This window comes from Theropithecus gelada, chromosome 18 (assembly GCF_003255815.1).
Source record: "Theropithecus gelada isolate Dixy chromosome 18, Tgel_1.0, whole genome shotgun sequence".
NCBI lineage: Eukaryota > Metazoa > Chordata > Mammalia > Primates > Cercopithecidae > Theropithecus > Theropithecus gelada.
This window is the reverse complement of record NC_037686.1, coordinates 39604377-39625668: the sequence shown is the minus strand read 5'-3', so window position 1 is coordinate 39625668 and position 21292 is coordinate 39604377. Positions and strand designations below refer to the sequence as shown.

The following is a 21292-nucleotide window of genomic DNA, read 5'->3' as shown; positions in this document are numbered from 1 at the left end:
TTACCACACTATAGGCCCTACCAGGAGCTGGTCATCAGAAGGGTCCTATCACAGGGCTCTGATTGTAATTAACTGGCCATGAAGTACCTCAGGCAGAAATAAGTCAGTCCAGTACGGCATTACTTCAATAACTGCAAAATCCATAGTCAAACAAATGCCTATTCTGAGCTGCAGCAAGTGACCTGGCTCTTCACCTACTCCCTCACATCTTCTGCCAAGCTCCTTCTCCTGCTTTTAAAAAAGTGGTTTTCAGTTACAGATTCCATTGAGAATTTGAGGAAAATAAGCTCTCTCTTGGAGAAATGTACACAAGGCTGGATGCTGTGGCTCACGCCTGTAATCCTAGCACTTTGGAAGCCAAGGCAGGTGGATCGCTTGAGCTCAGGAGTTTGAGACCAGCCTATGCAACATGGTGAAATCCTGTCACCACAAAAAACACAAAACGTTAGCCAGGAGTGGTGGCCTGCGCCTGTAGTCTCAGCTACTCAGGAGGCTGAGATAGGAGGATCACCTGAGCCCAGGAGGTCAAGGCTGAGTGAGCTGTGATGCACCACTGCACTTCCCCCTGGGCAAGAAAGTGAGACCCTGTCTCAACAATAAAATGTACACACACAAAAATTGCACACGATTCAAAGGTTCCTGGAGGTCTTTCTGAGGCATGGTCACCCAGATTAGAAACCTCTCTGCCTACTGGTTCCTTCCAAGCTGACCTCTTTAAACCTTTAAAGGAAAAATAACCGTAACATTCTCTGATCATGCATTCTCTTCTGAATATTGTCTTCTCTCTTCCACTTCTCATTCAAGTTTCTTGACAGTAGTCCAACCATTTTTGTGGAAAGGGGTAAAAATGCATGTATGTGTACATGTTCATAAATGCATATAAGCTCTAGACAGACATACAAAAAGCCTCATTAACAAGTTTCCTCTAAAGAAGAGGACTGGGACTGAGAGACAGGAGAGAGGGAGACATTTTTCACTGAGTATCCTTTTCACTATGTGCCCAAATCACTTAACCAAATAATAAAATTTTAAAACATCTGAAAGAACAGGCACATTGTTTTTCTAGTCTCTCATTTCCCAGAAACTTTCTGGAATTCTAAATAGGACTTATTCTTTCTATCCATTGAAACTGGTAAAGTCACCAGTTGCTTCATAATTTAGAAATCCAATGGCTAGACAAGTCTTTATCCTCCCTGATCTCTAACAAAAGTCTTGTTTTCCAGGCTGTTGTAACACTACATTCTCTTGATTCTCCTATTTCTTTTCTGGAAGGTCCTCTTACTCTCTACAAGATTCATTTATTCATTTAATCCATGGGCCTACAGAATGACAAGATACACTTCGTTTGTCCTTATTTTGGGCATTATCAATGACAAAAACACTGTCAAAGGAGTTTTCAAAGTGTGATCTGAGAATTCCTGGGGGTCTCCAAGATCATTTTGGAAGTCCAAGAAACAAAACTATTTTCACTCGATCTTCCCCACTCCACCCCCAAACCTTGCCCTTATTCCCCTATCCCCTGACTCCCTGCCCCAAGTGACCAAAGCCAGAATTGTTGCATGCATCAATTCTCTTTCTGTAACCATCAGGTACTTCTATCTAATTTCTCAAGTCTCACCTTTCCATACTTTCTGCCACAGGATTAATTCAGGCCATCCTTATTTTTCTAGACTTCAACAGCCCAACTATTCTCCCTACTTCTAGTTTCATCCCTTCCCAAATCCAGTCTCCATACTGTGCCCCATTCTATATACCCAAATCTGATTCTTATCATCACCACTAAGTTTCTCAAACTACACAGAAATTGCCACCAAGATAGATGAGCTCTCCACAAAATGTTTTATTATTGTTGAGGATAATTAAAACAAGTACTTTCTAGATCATGTGACTGAAAACCTAGCATACAGCCATATACCTATCCAAGTATGTGTTTATACTCACAATAACATACTACCACCTTAAACCAAGATCATTCATGAGAAATAAATACTGGCAGACTTAACACACAACTGATTCCACTCGAGAATATGATGTTCTTTATTTTCAAATGTATCCAATTTGGGTGAATAGAGAAATGTGATGAAAGAACTGAGCCTTTCCAAGATACCTGTAGTATTGTCAAGCAAAACTAAAAAATAATTTGTTCCATACCATATTCATATTGTAAGCAATTTATAAAATATGTCATATGTCACATTAAATTAATGTTAGGGAACTTGAATTTTATTAGTTTTGTAGATTTAATTTATAAAACATTTGATGTTAAGACCTAGAAACACAAATTCAGTATGTTTATACATCTAAAACACTAAAATAAACTTCCAGTGACAAACCAAGCTACTTGAAGTTCTCTAAACATATCTTGCACTTAGAATCACTGTATTCTTCTTTATCCTAGAGTGTCTCCAATTAAATTTTAATATCATCTTGCCTCTCCTCCCAGTTCCCTGCTAAAAATGTTGACAGTCACATCTATGAAACCCCGCAACATCTCCTCTTTGAAAAACCAAACATAAATGCCTAAACAATATTTAGCTTTTGAAGCAAAGGTTTGGTTTTTGTTTGCATATTGAGAGGCAAAACTCTGGAGCCGTGCTGTTTGACACTGACTAGGTACATCTGGCTATTTAATTTTAAAGTAAAACTAAAAATTGAGTTATTCAGTCAGACTAGCCACATGTCAAGCACTCAACAGTCACCTGTGGCTGAAAAGAGTCCCGTCATCACAGAATGTTCCCCTGGATATGTTGCTCTGTAACTTTTCCCTTTAAGGTCTGAGAAACCTGCTCATGACTTCAAATATAAACTGTGCGATGACTTCCAAATCTTTCTCTAGTCTTTTTCCATTAACCTAATGGAATATCTTCAGTAACCTTCTTGATATTTCAACAATGTCAGTTGAAGAGATGGAGGTGGTGGTTGGAAATAATTATGGCAGTCAAGAAAATCAATAAGATATAATGTAATCAAGAATGGAATGGATTTTCAGGGTAAGGTTAAGATTGAGTTTGAGATATCTGAAATAGGTACTGCAAAAATAGTAGTAGAGACTAAAAACAATACCCCCTTCACCCTACTCTCCCATCCTAAAAGAATTTTAAACCACTCTGCAGAGTTCTTAAAAAGATATCTTTCTGGCCGGGCGCGGTGGCTCACACCTGTAATCCCAGCACTTTGGCAGGCCAAGGCAGGCGGATCACGAGGTCAGGAATGGAGACCATCCTGGCTAACACGATGAAACCCTGTCTCTACTAAAAATACAAAAAATTAGCCAGGCGTGGTGGTGGGCACCTGTATTCCCAGCTACTCGGAAGGCTGAGGCAGGAGAATGGCGTGAACCTGGGAGGCAGAGCTTGCAGTGAACGAGAGGGTGCCACTGCACTCCAGCCTGGGCGACAGAGCGAGACTCCGTCTCAAAAAAAAAAAAAAAGACATCTTTCCAATCATACCTAAAGGATATTATTCATCACCAGTAATTCACCTCTGATGTGGAAAATATGTTAAAATCATAGCTTATAATTACTTAAATTACAATTTAGCCTGTTTCAAAGTTTATTTTGTCAATTAAAGCTCTAATTCTTTCAAGATAAGAGTTTAAAAAACAGAACATGCTGGGCATGGTGTCTCACACCTGTAATCCCAGCACTTTGGGAGGCCGAGATGGGTAGATCACCTGAGGTCAGGAGTTCGAGACCAGCCTGGCCAACATTACAAAACCCCATCTCTACTAAAAATACAAAAATTAGCCGGGCGTGGTGGTTGGTGCCTGTAATCCCAGCTACTCGGGAGGCTGAGGAAGAGAGAATCGCTTGAACTTGGGAGGCAGAGGTTGCAGTGAGCCAAAATCATCCCATTGCACTCCAGCCTGGGCAACAGAGCGAGACTCTGTCTCAAAACAAAACAAAACAAACACAACAATGTACTGAAGCCAGATTTACAACCACTCTTACCTCAGATTTCTATTAATTACTTTAAAGCTCTTAGCTTTCTTTACGCTGTACTATCATAAAAAAGACATAATACAGTTATTACTTAACTAGCCATAAATACATTTTCTGCTTTATAGAGCTACCTAATATGTTGTTGGTGTTACTTTCAAAGAGAACTTATTTTTTAAAATGCAAAGCTCCACTTTCTGACCATCTAAATAAAATCACATGCAAAAAGACCATGCCTCCAAAAATTCATGCAGAAAGCTTCAGAAAACAATGAAAATGAAAGGCATTTCCAAAATAATGTATAGTATATTTATTTATTTAATAAACATTAATTACCACTATACACTTCTGAAATGAGGTGGATGGTAAATCAAATAAACATAAAGCAATATTTATTAAGTACCTACAGTGTGCTAGGCTTTGGCTACATAGACAAAAACAAAAACAGGCATGGTCCTTGCCCTCATGGAGCTCACAGTCTAGCTAAAGCAGACAAACAAGTCACAAACACAATGGCAAAGCACCAGGGAAGCATTATGGAGGAAAGGATTGGTTCTGCCTGGAGTATGCAGGGAAGGCTTCCCAGAGATGGAGACAACGGAGCTGGGTCTTGGACGAGTAGGAGTTCACCAGATGAAGGGGAAAGGGGTAAGCACATTCCAAGCAGAGCAAACAGCGCATGAGCAAGCAGAGTCTTGAAAGCGCATGCCATGGTGCAGGACGATGAGCGTTCCAGCGCAGCTAGAGCAGAAAGGTGCACACAAACTGAAGAGATGAATTAGTGTTTGGTTTTTGATGAAACGTAAGTGTCAGAAAAATAAATCTGCACATTACACTTAACATAACTAAACTGTGGTTCTGGTACAGAACAGTAATCTGAAAGTACTCTTCATTTCATAAATACTGAAGCCCCTTTTATAAGTACCCAGCACTGTGTTTTAAGATGGCAATTTTAGAAACATAAACCTGAATTTTCCTCTGTACATTTAAGAAGCAAAGTAACCCCAGAATAAAGGTTTCCTGAAGCTGAAATCACAGTGATTTATACACACACAAGATCCTAACTTTTGCTAACTTGGGCTCCCCGTCTACTGCTATTCTTACCTTTCTTAACATCTTCATAATGACCAACTCAAATCCACCCCATAGTTAAGGAATACAGAGGCAATTTAGCCTTCTCTTCCACTCTGCCTCTCTAAACAAAGGACCTGCCAATGTCCCTATGAAAACCAATGCAAGGTATTATGCTATGAAGAAACAATGCATTTTGACCTCCGTATCAATTATTAGAAATTATATTACTGTAAACTGCACAAATTTAAGCTGAATTCCGAATGAAGACAGGTATGAAGCAGAGAACCCATGCCCCTCAGAAAATGTAAAATGACAAGAGGGAAGAGAGCTTGGGTCAGAAAGTTTCCAACGCTGGCCACGAGGCAACACTGTTCACTGAGGTGGCTTGGTGCTCAGGAAAGGGGGTGACTTACGGAAAGAGCAGTGTGGAAAGCAAAGGAATTAACGTGGGTCAAATTTACTTTGCTAGATGTTCTAAAAAATTCCCATTTACTCCTCACAACAATGCGAAGGGAAAATTTTCTTTCTTTAATTTTACAAATGAGAAACCGAAGGCCCTTGGAGTCTAAGAAAGTTTCTCATGACTGCATCAGCTAGTAAGTAGCAGAGCCAGTTCACCAAGTCATGTCTTCCTGGGTCCAAAGCCCTTCTTACTCCACTACGCTGCCAATGGGTTCCTAAAATGAGCCCACTGGGACTTACGGGATTACATGAGTCCCATTAGTCCCACACATCAGTCACATCTTAAGAAAGAGAGCCCCTACTTCTCCCTCCACTATTTTCACTGTCACTGTGAAGACAATGGTGGTAGCAATACACATACACACAGATCCCTGAAGTTTAGAGGAAGAAAAACTAAGAAAAAATAGTCACATAGGTTTAGTTGTCCTCAGGGAAAAAGCAGCTTTCTTTGTAAAGATATTGGATTCTTTAACACAATTAAATTAGTACAGGCTTAAGTATACCTCATCTGAAATGCCTGTGACCAGAAGAGTTTCAGATTTCAGATATTTTCAGATTTGGAATGTTCAAACTGTATCGTAATTCAAATGAGATTTGCTTCAATTGCTATACAATAAACTATCAACCAAACAGCTCGATAAAGCTAAGGGCTAACGGAAAAATATCCAAACATAGTATTAGAATACTATTCCAAAAACTCATTATCTTCAACATCATCAAAGGTCAAAAAAAAACCAAAAACAAAACACAACAATGCGAAGGGAAAATTTTCTTTCTTTAATTTTACAAATGAGAAACCGAAGGCCCTTGGAGTCTAAGAAAGTTTCTCATGACTGCATCAGCTAGTAAGTAGCAGAGCCAGTTCACCAAGTCATGTCTTCCTGGGTCCAAAGCCCTTCTTACTCCACTACGCTGCCAATGGGTTCCTAAAATGAGCCCACTGGGACTTACGGGATTACATGAGTCCCATTAGTCCCACACATCAGTCACATCTTAAGAAAGAGAGCCCCTACTTCTCCCTCCACTATTTTCACTGTCACTGTGAAGACAATGGTGGTAGCAATACACATACACACAGATCCCTGAAGTTTAGAGGAAGAAAAACTAAGAAAAAATAGTCACATAGGTTTAGTTGTCCTCAGGGAAAAAGCAGCTTTCTTTGTAAAGATATTGGATTCTTTAACACAATTAAATTAGTACAGGCTTAAGTATACCTCATCTGAAATGCCTGTGACCAGAAGAGTTTCAGATTTCAGATATTTTCAGATTTGGAATGTTCAAACTGTATCGTAATTCAAATGAGATTTGCTTCAATTGCTATACAATAAACTATCAACCAAACAGCTCGATAAAGCTAAGGGCTAACGGAAAAATATCCAAACATAGTATTAGAATACTATTCCAAAAACTCATTATCTTCAACATCATCAAAGGTCAAAAAAAAACCAAAAACAAAACACAACAATGCGAAGGGAAAATTTTCTTTCTTTAATTTTACAAATGAGAAACCGAAGACCCTTGGAGTCTAAGAAAGTTTCTCATGACTGCATCAGCTAGTAAGTAGCAGATGCCCTTTCTCAAAACCTGAACCTGAAAATCAATATGTAATTATAAACTATGAGATAAAGATACCTGCCACATTAAAATGTTGCCACTTTTTGGACAACAGGAACGATTTTGAGGGAAAAAGAAAAAAAGCAGACAATTAACACTAAAGAAACCTTTTGTAAACAGCCCCAGTGGTGCAGAAAGCGTGACGTTCACTGACCTAGAGAGATACTGAAATGCTATTTTCTACTGTGCACAATTTACTTATGCTCTCTCTTGCTGGGACAGGGTGGGCAGGGTACGGGGACATGCATGGGACATTTGGACAACCAAAATTCCAGTGACTATGATGTGAGATACTTTTTGGACAGCTTTCGAAGTACCATATACATGCGATAAGTAAATTAACCAACCTTATTTTGATTGAGAGGATCGTTTCGCAGTCTCTGTTTGTTCTTCTGTAATTTACTAGGCATCATCTTTCCAGTTCTGAAGTCAAAACTGCTGAGATCAACAGTATTTCCCAGGTACCTTGCCAACTGAGGCTTGCTTCTGAACTTCTTACCACTCGGACTAAAAGAAAGATAAGGTTAATTGAATAAAAGGCAACAATATTTACTCCATAAATAAGCCTTTTCTTCATGTCTTCCTCTACCCTCAATTGATACCCCATTCTATTGTACATATTTTTAAAGAAATGTTAAAGTTCTGCTAGGCATGGTGGTTCATGCCTGTAATCCCAGCACTTTGGGAGGCAGAGGCGGGTGGATCACCTGAGGTCAGGAGTTCAAGACCAGTCTGGCCAACATGGTGAAACCCTGTCTCTGCTAAAAAAAAAAAAAAAATACAAAAAATTAGCCGGGCGTGGTGGTGGGCGCCTGTAATCCCAGCTATTCGGGAAGCTGATGCAGGAGAATCGTTTGAACCCAGGAGGCAGAGGTTGCAGTGAGCCAAGATCGCGCCACTGTACTCTAGTCTGGACAACCAGAGCAAAACTCTGTCTCAAAAAAAAAAAAAAAAAGTTAAAGTTTTACAGGGAACTCCGTAACTTCCCTGTAAGAAGAGATCACGTGTCACCTAATATAACGCTCCCCTAGGTAGTCCACTAGAACACATAACATGTTGCCACAGCCTATCCCACAGGTCACTCAGCAACTACTGCGAGAACCTAAATCCAATCTTCATGCACAGCATAACAGGCATACTAAAAATGTCTTCAATCTCACAAACTTCCTTTCCAAATTGATTTTGAAATGCTTTTTTTCCCTGCAAGTATTAGATATACAACTATGCCAGCAATAATCAGAAAAAAACTTGATAAATTAATCTGAAGTCAGCAACCCTTGTTTAAAACACACACACACACAGACACACACACACACACAAATATGTGGAATCTATATCATATTTGGGCTCATAACACTCACAATAAAAAAATTCTTAAATCTTGACAATATTTAAATGCTAATACTACTGAAATGAGAAAACTAGAGCAAATATTTGTGAACGTGCTTGTACCATGCTGACATGAGTTTTGTTAGCCAAACTCCTCCCTTAGGGAAGCACATGAAGAATAATTTACTTCTGGTAAGTAATACCGCCAAAGCTGGAAAGTTACAAAAATGCCAGAATTATATGGAGGACTAGTCTTTCCCAAAAACATTTTTTCCTGTGTGGTATTAATCTGTAAGAAATTTTTTTATAGGAATAATGCCCCAAAGTCTCACCTAATAAATTTTCTGAACGAAATAAATGTGCTAGAACAAAGTCAGTGTGGTATGTCACAAGAAAATTGTGAGAATTCTAGAATACTTCTCAAAGAAGTCAATGTGTCACATTTAGAACTTAACCTTGGCCGGGCGCGGTGGCTCAAGCCTGTAATCCCAGCACTTTGGGAGGCCGAGACGGGCGGATCACGAGGTCAGGAGATCGAGACCATCCTGGCTAACACGGTGAAACCCCGTCTCTACTAAAAAATACAAAAAACTAGCCGGGCGAGGTGGCGGCGCCTGTAGTCCCAGCTACTCGGGAGGCTGAGGCAGGAGAATGGCGTGAACCCGGGAGGCGGAGCTTGCAGTGAGCTGAGATCCGGCCACTGCACTCCAGCCTGGGTGGCAGAGCGAGACTCCGTCTCAAAAAAAATAAAAATTAAAAAAAAATAAAATAAAAATAAAAATAAAAAAAAAAGAACTTAACCTTGCACCAAGTGACCACAATAAAAGAAAAATAACTCATAAGAAGATAAAAGGAAAAAGGCTGAGAGATCAAGCAATAAATATTCTCTTGGAACAAGAAAACTTCTCTCTGGGTCAAATCCACAGCAATACACCCTTGACTTGTCACAAACTCTTTGGTAGTCTGTCCCAACACACTTCAAGACAACTGAAGATCCTATCGACATTCTTTTTCCACAACCACATGACTTAAGTACTCCTGAAACATAATTCAAGGTATAGAGTTCAGTAGGCAGATGAAGATAACAACCAGTAACAACAAGAACAATACAAGAAAGCACCAGAGGAGAGAGTACGGGAGCCCACACAAGCAAAGCTCAACTCCAACTCTAACCTGGATTTCCAGAATACTCAGTATCACAAAATAAAACAGCAAGTCACTCGCAATATTGTCCAAAACTTGAATCATCTCTGCCCACCACACAACACAGTTCCACCCCCAAAACCTGATCTTCTATACTCCACACCTGTGTCAGCAGCACTGCTGTCCACTTAGCACTTCATTCTCCAAGCTAGAAGGCCACATTACAATCCTTCAGCACCCCCATGTCTCAGTCACACATCCAGTACCAAGTTCTAAATGTTCAGGTTCCTCAATGTTGACAAAAAAGCTTCACCTCCTTAATAAGCCATCAAAAGCTTTACATCTGTTATATTTTCTTTCCAGACTCTTTTCCCACCAGCCTTGGTGGCCTACATTCCAAACTCCAAATCACCAAAATATGCCATATACCTTTGAATCTTCCAGTCATGTCTTTGCGGATGGAAGGATGAGCACAGAAACATCCTGTCTATCAAAAGGCTATTAAATCCTCCAAGCCCGGCTAAAATGTGCTCCACTTCCACTAGGAAGTCTTCTGAGATTCTCCAATTCAAGTCAGAAATAATCTACTACCACCTGAAATTCTATTTTCATTACAATAATTCCTATATATTTCCTTGCTGAGTCAAACAACAATGCCACTTTTAAACTTCAAACACCATTAAAGGCTAGTACTGAACAAGGTAACTTTCTGAGAGCAAAAAACCTTATCAGTTCAATACTAAACGATGTGGTTTTTGCAGACACAATGAGATAAATACTATCGCTTATTTAAGTTATATGGCATACAATTTTTAAAACTAAGCTAGAAAACATTTTCATTAATGTGTTTTACCACATAAGAAATAAAGTATTATACTTTGTCATTATACTAATGACCTAAATTAATATGAAACATTAGTAAAGATTACTCTGCTATTATGTCACTTATAAAAAGCTGCAATAGCCAGGCATGGTGGCTCACGCCTGTAATCCCAGCACTCTGGGAGGCCAAGGCAGGCGGATCACGAGGTCAGGAGATCAAGATCATCCTGGCTAACACGGTGAAACCCTGTCTCTACTAAAAATACAAAAAAATTAGCAGGGCGTGGTGGCGGGCGCCTGTGGTCCCAGCTACTCAGGAGGCTGAAGCAGGAAAATAGAGTAAACCCGCAAGGCGAGGCTTGTAGTGAGCCAAGATGGAGCCACTGCACTCCAGCCTGGGCGACAGAGCGAGACTCCATCTCAAAAAAAAAATAAAAGCTGCAATAGCCATATGGTCCTTATTATCAGATACTCAAGTTATTGGTAAACAAGATTCTGATAAACTAGTTAACATATCACAAAAAATGAATAAACAAAATCTCTCCACAAAATAAAATGACAATTCCGTGGCCAGGCACGGTGGCTCATGCTTGTAATCCCAGCACTTTGGGAGGCCGAGGTGGACGGATCACCTGAGTTCGGGAGTTTGAGACCAGCCTGATCAACATGGAGAAAACCCATCTCTACTAAAAATACAAAATTAGCTAGGTGTGGTGGCGCATGCCTGTAACCCCAGCTACTCAGGAGGCTGAGGCAGGAGAATCGCTTGAACCCAGGAGGCAGAGGTTGCGGTGAGCCGAGATCGTGCCACTGCACTCCAGCCTAGGCAACGAGCAAAACTCTGTCTCAATAAAATAAAATAAAATAAAATGACAATTCTCAGTTATCCCTCAGATAGTGCAATAAAAAACAGTTCAAGAGTAGACCCCATATTTCAACAGATTCATTTTCCACAAGATGAAATGTTCAGGCAGTAACTCTTACCAAAAAGATAAGCACACTGCTCTTAGCATATGGCTTAGCGAACAAATAGCAAGCTATTTATGAGGGAATCAATTGACAAACTTCACAAATTAAACCTGCAATAAGTAGTTCCTCATTTAACAGTTGAAATGTCAGTTATCCACTGCAGCTGAAAACATAATAGAGCCTCAGTACAATGTTCCTCTACAGAACAAAACTCATTAGCGATCAGTTCATTTTAGATACCTCTCCCCCAAATCAAGATAATTTGAACTCAATTAAAAGGCTATACTCACGAAATGTGATCGCTTATGTTTACCATCTAGATTAGCAGTTTATTAGCAGTTTAACACGACTTCATATTATTTCTATGTTTATTGATTTTAAAAATGAAATGGGGGGCCAGGCACAGTAGCTCACACCTGTAATCCCAGCACTTTGGGAGGCTAAGGAGGGCAGATTGCCTGAGCTCAGGAGTTTGAGACCAGCCTGGGCCAACACGGTGAAACGCCATCTCTACTAAAATACAAAAAATTAGCCCAGTGTAGCAGCGTGCACCTGTAATCCCAGCTACTTGGGAGGCTGAGGCAGTAGAATCGCTTGAACCTGGGAGGCGGAGGTTGCAGTGAGCTGAGACTGTGCCACTGCACTCCAGCCTGGGCAACAGAGTGAGACTCCATCTCAAAAAAAAAAAGAAAGAAATGGAAGGTATTTATTATAAACAAAAAGGCTAGACATCCTCTACTAATAAACTAAATTAGCAATTAAGGAAAAAAGGTAGAAGTTTTAACTATTAGCATATTCAAAAGAAAGCTGGAATATTCGCTAGTAACCAGCAAATTCTTATTCATAATGAATCACCATTTCCTGTCTTACAGATGGAATTCTATGAAACATCTGTATTGGATAGCTACAAGTATCTGTCATACATACTGCTGCCTTCAGAAAACAGTACTACAAGCCATTTTCTTCTCTGTAACTGCTACAGTCTGTGTGTGGTGCTTTAAGGGAAGTCAACCTGGCTGCCCCAGGGGATTTTAGGCCAGAGACCTTACTCTTCAGGAGTTGAAAGCAAACATGGAGGACGGCAAGGCCCAAGAGAATGGTTAAGTAGGAATTCTGCCCATGAGATGAGATACACACCATTTATACAGGGGCAAACTGACCTTGGGAGAGGCAAACTAAGGAAATAAATGCTAGATGAACAAAAAGACTGTCACCTAAGTTCTACTCTTACCCAAAGTGATTAAATTTAATCACCTATCTACCTACAATAATGGCTGCTGTAGGTCCTGATCTCAGAAACACCAAGACTGAAAGTGACTAAGGTTTTATTTTAAAAGCATCAATTCGTAACTTAGGGAAGTTCAAAACCTGTTTAACTCTAGAAGACTGAGTAAACGATATTAGTCATTTTCAGTTTTCTCTGCCCATTATGATTACTTCTAATCCCAGTAATGAAATACTATTTCACTTTCAACCACAAAAAAAAATTCCCTATCAACTGCCCCCTAGATATACCATTCCTGAACCAACTGTGATCACACCTTTAACTTCTTCTACCTACTATTTAAATAAACTCTGAAAAAAGCCCTGAAGAAACATACTAATTGAAAATCAAAACATGAATTGTATCTTTCCCGTTCACATAAGAACATTTCATCACTTAAAAATAAAAATAACAAAAATAAACGTCATCACTTAAACTATGTCTTGACCTCTTTTCATTTCAATTAAACTGTTTAAAGCAATTTTTAAGCCTAACTCCATCTTAGCAGTTTTAATGTTTCTATTAGAAGTTTCTATTATCAAGAAGAAAGGAATTTTATGTGGCAACTGATTTTCAAATCTTTAAAAAAAAAAAAAAAGTAATTGAAACCAGAAATACTCCGATTACGCTCACTTTAATTTAGTGGTATTCACAATTTGTTGCACTATGAACTTACTTGTAATTACCATTACCTGAGTTAGACAACTATAATATGCCCTCTCAGTCTATGACATAAAATTGTATCTCCAGAAGACCTGCTGCTTGCATGTGGAACTCTACTCTGAAACTACTACTCTAATATAGAAGATACTTTTTCTTGTTTCTTTGATAACATGGATAATCATAATGTTCAGTCAAACCATTATGAGGAGACCAGAGGTTTATATAAACACAAGTCTATTTTCAAATCAATTTCTAACATGATGGGGGTAGCAGCCACCAGATTGGAATAAGATGAAATGGACTGTGAGTGACAAGGGGTGTCACAGATGGCAGATGGCTAGCTAGACAGCTAAAGAGCATGTTCAGAGGCACATTACTTCCCATCAGTATCAGAAAATACTTTATGGGGAATAAAAAAAATCTCCATACTAAAAATTCTGTAAGCTACAGCACTGGAAATGTTGAGACTAAAAGAAACATCAACTTTCTTTTTTTTTAAATCTCTTTAAATGTTAACGCTTACTTCTTACTTACAAGAGTAAGTATTCAAAGAAACATTTCCCTAACTTTAAATAACAATTTTCTTCAGAAATCAAATTTCATCTGAGACTAAAAACATGAAATTAGAGTTAGTGTTTTGTACTTAGATACAAAACAATCAGAAACTCGCTAAAGTGAAAGAATGTCCACTGCTACACACACACACACAACCCCCCCCAAGAGAAAAGCCTACCTAAGTCAGCTCCCCAAACCTCCTTAACTCCTTTCCCCTTAATCTTTAAATGTAGGGCTTTCCTACAATGCACCATCCTCAGCACTTTTCTACAGCTTGTCCCTGATAGATTTTATCTACTCTCATTTTATTCATATCTCCCATGTCTGATCACTTTCTAAGTGATCACCTTTAAACCCAGCCTTCCTTTCCATTGCCACTGCCCAAATCGTCTGCATCACCTCAGGTCTAAATCACCATGATAAGCTAATTTTGCTAGTCTCTTTGCATTCTACACTATCCACATGGCCCTTCCTAAAATTTACACCACTTTGACACAGCTCTGGCTTAACAGCTTTCAGTGGACTTTTACCCCATTAGCAAAAAAGAGAGCCAAACATCTTAGGCCTGCGTTTTAGATCCTTTTTCCTATGGCCTCATCGCTTTTTTTTAAATTTTTTTTCTGAGATGGAGTCTCGCACTGTCGCCCAGGCTAGAGTGCAGAGGTGAGATCTCAGCTCACTGCAACCTCCGCCTCCTGGCTTCAAGTGATTCTCCTGCCTCAGCCTCCCAAGTAGCTGGGATTACAGGAGCCCGCCACCATGCCCAGCTAATTTTTTGTATTTTTAGTAGAAACGGGATTTCTCTATGTTGGTCCTATGGCCTCCTCTTAACCTTTCAACCCTACTTTCCACTCTTACCTAGTGACCTTTCCTCTAGCCATATTGGTTTAATCACTCTATTCTGAATAGTCTAAATGGCTTCCACAGTTTTTTGCAAGAACCATGTCTTTTACTTGGTCCATAATGCATGATGCTATGCCCAGTCTCCAAGAGCCCAGAAATACCAATCCACCTTATATACTACCTCTTCCATAAAGCCTTCACAGAACCCAGTAATAGGAATTTTCTTTCCTCCGAACTCATATAGTAATTATTGCCTACGTTAGGCAAATAGTCATGAACTGCCTGTTGGCCTCATTCTAGCTTTGAAACACAGAGTTCTGCATTGCTAGAAAATTTTCACAAGTTAAATCTTCTCAAATAGCATATTGAATACTTACTTATGAATGAACTTATTCGATGTCTGATTTGCTTCAAATAATGAAGGTTGGGTCAGGAGTAGTAAACTGGGATAGGGATGAAATAAGATTGACCATGTGTTGACAAACTGTTTAAGCTGGGTAGTTCCCACTACTTTTGTATGTATGTAAGAAAATTTCTCTATTTTGTTTAAACATTAAGTATGCTAGCTGAAGATTTGCCCCCAAAATAGGAAAGCTTTTAAAAAATCAAGACTCTGGGCAAGTAAATTTGAGCATTAAAGAATTTGCTGGTCAGGCAAAGTGGCTCACACCTATAATCCCAGTACTTTGGGAGGCCGAGGTGGGCAGATCACTTAAGCCAGGAGTTCAAGACAAGCCTGGGCAAAAAAGGCGAAACTCAGCCTCTACAAAAAACACTAAAATTAGCCGAGCATGGTGGCACGTGCCTGTAGTCCCAGCTACTCAGGAGGCTAAGGTGAAAGGATTGCTTGACCCTGGGAGGTCGACACTGCAGTGAGCAATGATCACAACACTGCACTCCAGCCTGGGCAACAGAGCAAGACCCTGTCTCAAAACAAAAATTTAAAAAAATTCCTTGGCAGTGGGGTTGAGTGGGAAGGATTACGGAGGGCGGCGGCAGGGGGTGGGGGTGGGGAGAATTATTTTTAAAGTATGAGTAAGGAAAAAATTTACTACAGTAAATTACTATAGCTAATAGTATTATCTCTATTTCAGGGATCCCTAAGCCCTAGCCCTGGACACTGACCATGGTCCGTTAAGAACCAGGAGGCACAGCAGGAGACGAGCATTATAGCATGAGCTCTGCCTCCCGTCAGATCAGTGGCAGCTTTAGATTCTCATAGGAGAATGAACCTATGGTGAACTGTGCATGTGAGGGATCTAGGTTGCATGCTCCTTATGAGAATCTAACTAATGCCTGATTATCAGAGGTGGATCAGTTTCATCCCAAAACCATTCGGGATCCATGGAAAAACCATCTTCCATAAAACTGGTCCCTGGTGCCAAAAAAGGTGGGGACCACTGTTCGGTATCAGTTTGTTAAAAAATTAAAAACCAGGGTGTGCCACTAAAATGTGAAAAATGAACCATATGTAGAATTCTACCTAGTCTCATCCTTAAGGCATTTGCTTTCTGAGAAAGGAAAAAAAGAAAAACACTGGTTATTTTGGTTGAATTGGGGACTGGACACTGCTACAACACTTTCAGAAATTAAGTATGTTTGGGAATTATTTCAAAATATAACTGGGGAGAATGGGGTGAATACAGATAAAACAAGACTGGCCAGGAGTTGGTAACTGTTAAAACTGGATGACTATATAGGGATTCATTATACTTTTCCATCTATTTTTGCCTATGTCTGAACTTTTCCATAATTAAAAGTGTGTGTATGTAGGTATATGTGTGTGTGTGTATACACATATATATCCTTATACATATATCTTACATATATACATACACACATATTAGTATTTACTTAAACAAATATGCCCAAAAACCAGACTGGAAGCTACTATGTCAAAATTAACAGTGGTTCTCTTTTCTCTTCTCTTCTTCTCTCTCTTTCTCTCTTTCTTTCTTTCAACAACAAATATTGCCTGATAAAACAGTAGTTCTCTTTGGGACTATAATAATGACTGTCATTACTTCGCTATCCTTTTCTGTATTTTCCCAACTTTCCCACTGAGCATGGGTTACTTTTATAACCCATACATATTATATATATGTGTGTGTGTGTGTGTGTATATATATATATATATTTTTTTTTTTTTGAGACAGGGTCTCATTCTGTCACCCAGGCTGGAGTGCAGTGGAGCAACTGTGGTTCACTACAGCCTTGAACTCTTCCACTGAAGGAATCCTCCCACCTCAGTCTCCAGAGTAGCTGGGAGTATAGGCTCAGGCCAACATGCCCAGCTAATTAAAAAAAAAATTTTGTAAGGACAAGTCTCTCACTATGTTAGCCAGGCTGGTCTGAAACTCCTGTCCTCAAGCGATCCTCCTGCTGGGATTAAAGGTATGTGCCACCATACCTGACCCATAGATAATATTTTTTTTAAACTCTGGGGAACCTTCATAACCTAAGGTCTGCCCTAATCACATTCAAAATACAACAAAAGACAGTAAACCTTCACATAAATACAAAGCATGCGCTTCTATTTCTGTTGGCTAATTAAAAGAAGAGAAAGGAGCTAACACTTTACTGATGCACTAACCACCTATACATGGCAAGCACATTTAATCACAAAAAAATTCCACGAGGTAGAATTCTTTTATTCATTTATTTATTTTATTTTATTTATTTATTTATTTATTTTGAGACAGAGTCTAGTTCTGTCACCCAGGCTGGAGTGCAGTGGCACAATCTCGGCTCACTGCAAGCTCCACCTCCCAGGTTCACACCATTCTCCTGCCTCAGCCTCCCGAGTAGCTGGGACTACAGGCGCCCGCCACCATGCCCAGCTAATTTTTTGTAATTTTTAGTAGAGATGGGGTTTCACTGTGTTAGCCAGGATGGTCTCGATCTCCTGACCTCGTGATCCGCCCACCTCGGCCTCCCAAAGTGCTGAGATTACAGGCATGAGCCACCGTGCCTGGCCTCCACGAGGCAGAATTCTTACACTAGATTTATAGTTGAGGAAACAAAGGCTTACAAAAACTTATCCATCCAAGATTAACACAGTAAAGCAAGATACAAGCCCAAATCTTTTGACTCAAAAGTTCCCATTGTTTATTCTAAACTAGGACAACCGAAGTGTGGTCTGTGCGCACACATACTGGTCCTCGAATACTTAAGTCCGCAAGTGTAAAGAAAGCATTTGGAAACTGTTATGGTAACTTGACAGGGTAAGTTTATGTGGCTCAGGAATCTGGTACTAAAAAGTTGCAACATGTTTTTTGTATATCCACTTTTACTTCATTTTTCTCTTCTTTTTTAATACAGACCACTCTACTTTCAAGATACTGTAACAAATGCTTCACGTTTATAGGAAAAGAAAAAATAAATTAGTTAAAATTAGATAGAAACATAGCCTTCCAAGATGATACAAAAGCAATTTCTGAAGATATGTTTTTTTCTTTTTTTTTTTGAGATGGAGTCTCCCTCTGCTGCCAGGCTGGAGTACAGTGGCACGATCTCAGCTAGCTGCAATCTCCAACTCCCTGGTTCAAGCGATTCTCCTGCCTCAGCCTCCCAAGTAGCTGGGATTACACGTGCATGCCATCACGCCCAGCTGATTTTTGTATTTTTAGTAGAGAAGCGGTTTCATCATGTTGGTCAGGCTGGTCTCGATCTCCTGACCTCGTGATCTGCCTGCCTCGGCCTCCCAAAGTGCTGGGATTACAGGCGTGAGCCACCGCACCCCGCCTTTTTCTTTTTTTTTATTTACTTTTCTTTTTTATTTATTTTTATTTTTTATTTTCTTGAGACGGAGTTTTGCTCTTGTTGCCCAGTTTGGAGTGCAATGGCGAGATCTCAGCTCACTGCAAACTCCACCTCCCAGGTTCAAGCGACTCTCCTGCCTCAGCCTCCTGAATAGCTGGGATTACAGGCACCAGCTACCACGCCCGGCTAATTTTTCTTGTATTTCTTAGTAGAGATGGAGTTTCACCATGTTGGTCAGGCTGGTCTCGAACTCCTGACCTCAGGTGATCCACCCACCTCAGCCTCCCAAAGTGCTGGAATTACAGGCATGAGCCACCATGCCCAGCCCTTGTAGATTTTTTTCAAGCAAAATATAAAAGAATTTTAATATTAAAAATGAAATCAAAAGTCCTATAAATCATTTTAGATCTAAAAGCCTATAGGTAATATATATACATCAACACTACACATATACAAGTTTGAGGAAAAAAATTACATTTACTTCAGCTACTCAATATTTGCATATCTGACTTAGTGCAAGGCAGGATGCTGGTAATTGCAGGGGACATAAAACAGCCCCTATAAGGGTAGGCAGGCCTATGTACACAGCCAGATTAACCGTAAGTTTTTTGATTAATAGAGAAATGTATTTACTATTTGCTTCATTTAACAAGGATTTATCAAAAATGTTTCATATTATACCTGGGACTGTGCTGGATACTGAAGATTCAAAAATGAATCAGACGCAGCTCCTGACCTTGAGGAGGTTCAGAATCTCATGGGCAACAAAGACTTGCCAGCTATTTCTTAAAGCAAATGTGGTAAGAGTTAACAGAATTATACTCAAATGCCATAGGAGCTTCCCATTTCTGCTAGGGGACTCTAGGAAAGGCTTTTTAAAAGAGATGAATGCCTATTAAAAAGAATTTTAGCGACATTCATCCTTGCTTATCTATGCATTCTTCCACTGTAAAAATAACAAAGAAAAGAATACCAAGATACAGCATTTAACAAATCTTCAAAAGGGGATGATGGGCCAGGCGTGGTGTCTCATGCCTGTAATCTCAGCATTCACACGCCTGTAATCTTAGCATTTTGGGAGGCCAAGGCAGGCGGATCACCTGAGTTCAGGACTTCAAGACCAGCCTGGCCAACATGGTGAAATCCCATCTACTAAAAAATATAAAATTAGCCAGGCATGATGGCATGTGCCTGTAATCCCAGCTATTTGGGAGGCTGAGGCAGGAGAATCACTTGAATCCAGGAGGCAGAGGGTGCAGTGAGTGGAGATCATACCACTGCACTCCAGTCTGGGCAACAAGAGCAAAACTCCATCTCAAAATAAAATAAAATAAAATAAAATAAAATAGGGGGATGATGTTCTTCCTCACATCTGTAAAACACTCAATTATTCCTAGAAGTCCTAAGTGTTCAATTTTAAAATCTAATTTTAAGTTTTAGTATTTATATTCACATAGAGTTTATGTACACCAAGTTCTCAAAATGAGTTTGAATTTGTATTATACTGAGAAAGAAGACAGGACAAAATCATGAAATCTGCAGATATTATTCAAACTTCATTCTATTCCATAATTTTATTCTCCTTCCTTGGGAAGTTTTAGTTTTTAGAAATTCTGATAAAATTAAAATTAAAATTAAGTAAAACATCATATTACAAAATTTTCCCCATCATTTCTCACTGGAAATGGCAAAGAACAATGAAAGATCAATACGCAAAAGCTGTAAGAGGCATTAAGATTCCAGCCAAACACTAAATCCAGGAAGAGTTTATCGTTTATTTCTAATTCATCATGCAAGTCTTGAAAAGATTTTAAACATGAGAGAAAGAGTTATGAACGTCTATGAGCCCCACTATAGAATCTAAAAAACAAAATCAAAAAAAGCATCACTTCCTTTAAAATTCCATTAAAACTAAATTATGAAAAAATGACTGTGTATCTCATTAATAACATTTTTAAAAGCAATGTGAAAAAAAATCTACCAATTTCTGTTGGACAGTATTTTTAGAATGTATATGCATCAGTTCCTTTGAGCTATGTATTTCCTCTAATACAGGTATTGTGGGTGTTGGGGCAGGTGAGACTTTGCATGCCAGATTCTAAAAATCAGATGCACGACAGACAGCAACGCTGCACCCTAACAAAAATTCCTTTGGCATCTCACAAAAAGATGTGATAGTACAGCTAAGGAAAATGTATCAGAGCATAATCTCCACCACACCTATGTCTTTCATTTCTGGATGCAGGCTTCAATCACACAACATCAAGAGAAAAGACTAAAAGCAAGACAAACTTTCTATTATGCAATTAAGCTCTTAATAAATAAAGCATTTCTTTCCTTCCTCCAACTAGAGATTTTTAAAAAATTGATCTGTAGGGTGTATTTCAACTGTATCTCAAACCTCAATATCTGAGAAATAACAGGGTAATCCTAGGTTGAACATTTATCAAAGAGAGAATATTTTTGAACAAATTGATCACTTTTATTACCCAGAACAATAATGCTTTAATTATGCGGATTTATTACTTTTTTTTCCCCTCCAGGATTATATACAGCTGGAGGGTTATCCTTTGGTACAATAGCTTCACTATCAAATAGGACTTAAAATTTACCCTTTGACATCTTCAGGATACAAGCATAATAGTAAATAATCACATTATTTTAATGGCACACTAAGCCCAATAAAGTAGATTAGACATGGGGTGTTGTAATATTTGAGAATACAAGTAGGGATCTCTATGCCGTGCAACAGAGCATGGTGGTTAGGAGTTCTGAGGTTAAACCACCTGCTTCAGGATTGTAACTTTGAACTTACCAGCTATACAACCCCAAGCACGCTACTTCCCTTTGCTAA

The 21292-nt window shown here is 39.2% G+C and overlaps 1 protein-coding gene across 3 annotated transcripts in view; it reads right to left on the bottom strand.

The window, feature by feature from the left end:
* MBD2 (methyl-CpG binding domain protein 2) overlaps positions 1-21292 on the bottom strand; it is a 71460-nt gene that overhangs the window by 43954 nt on the left and 6214 nt on the right. For 2 of the 3 annotated variants that reach the window (XM_025365492.1, XM_025365493.1), the window contains exon 2: positions 7436-7595. In XM_025365492.1, coding sequence (XP_025221277.1) covers positions 7436-7595 — 160 coding nt within the window. Of the gene's footprint in view, positions 1-4233; positions 4680-7435; positions 7596-21292 lie in introns of those variants that run through there. The other variant, XM_025365494.1, reaches the window with a different exon arrangement.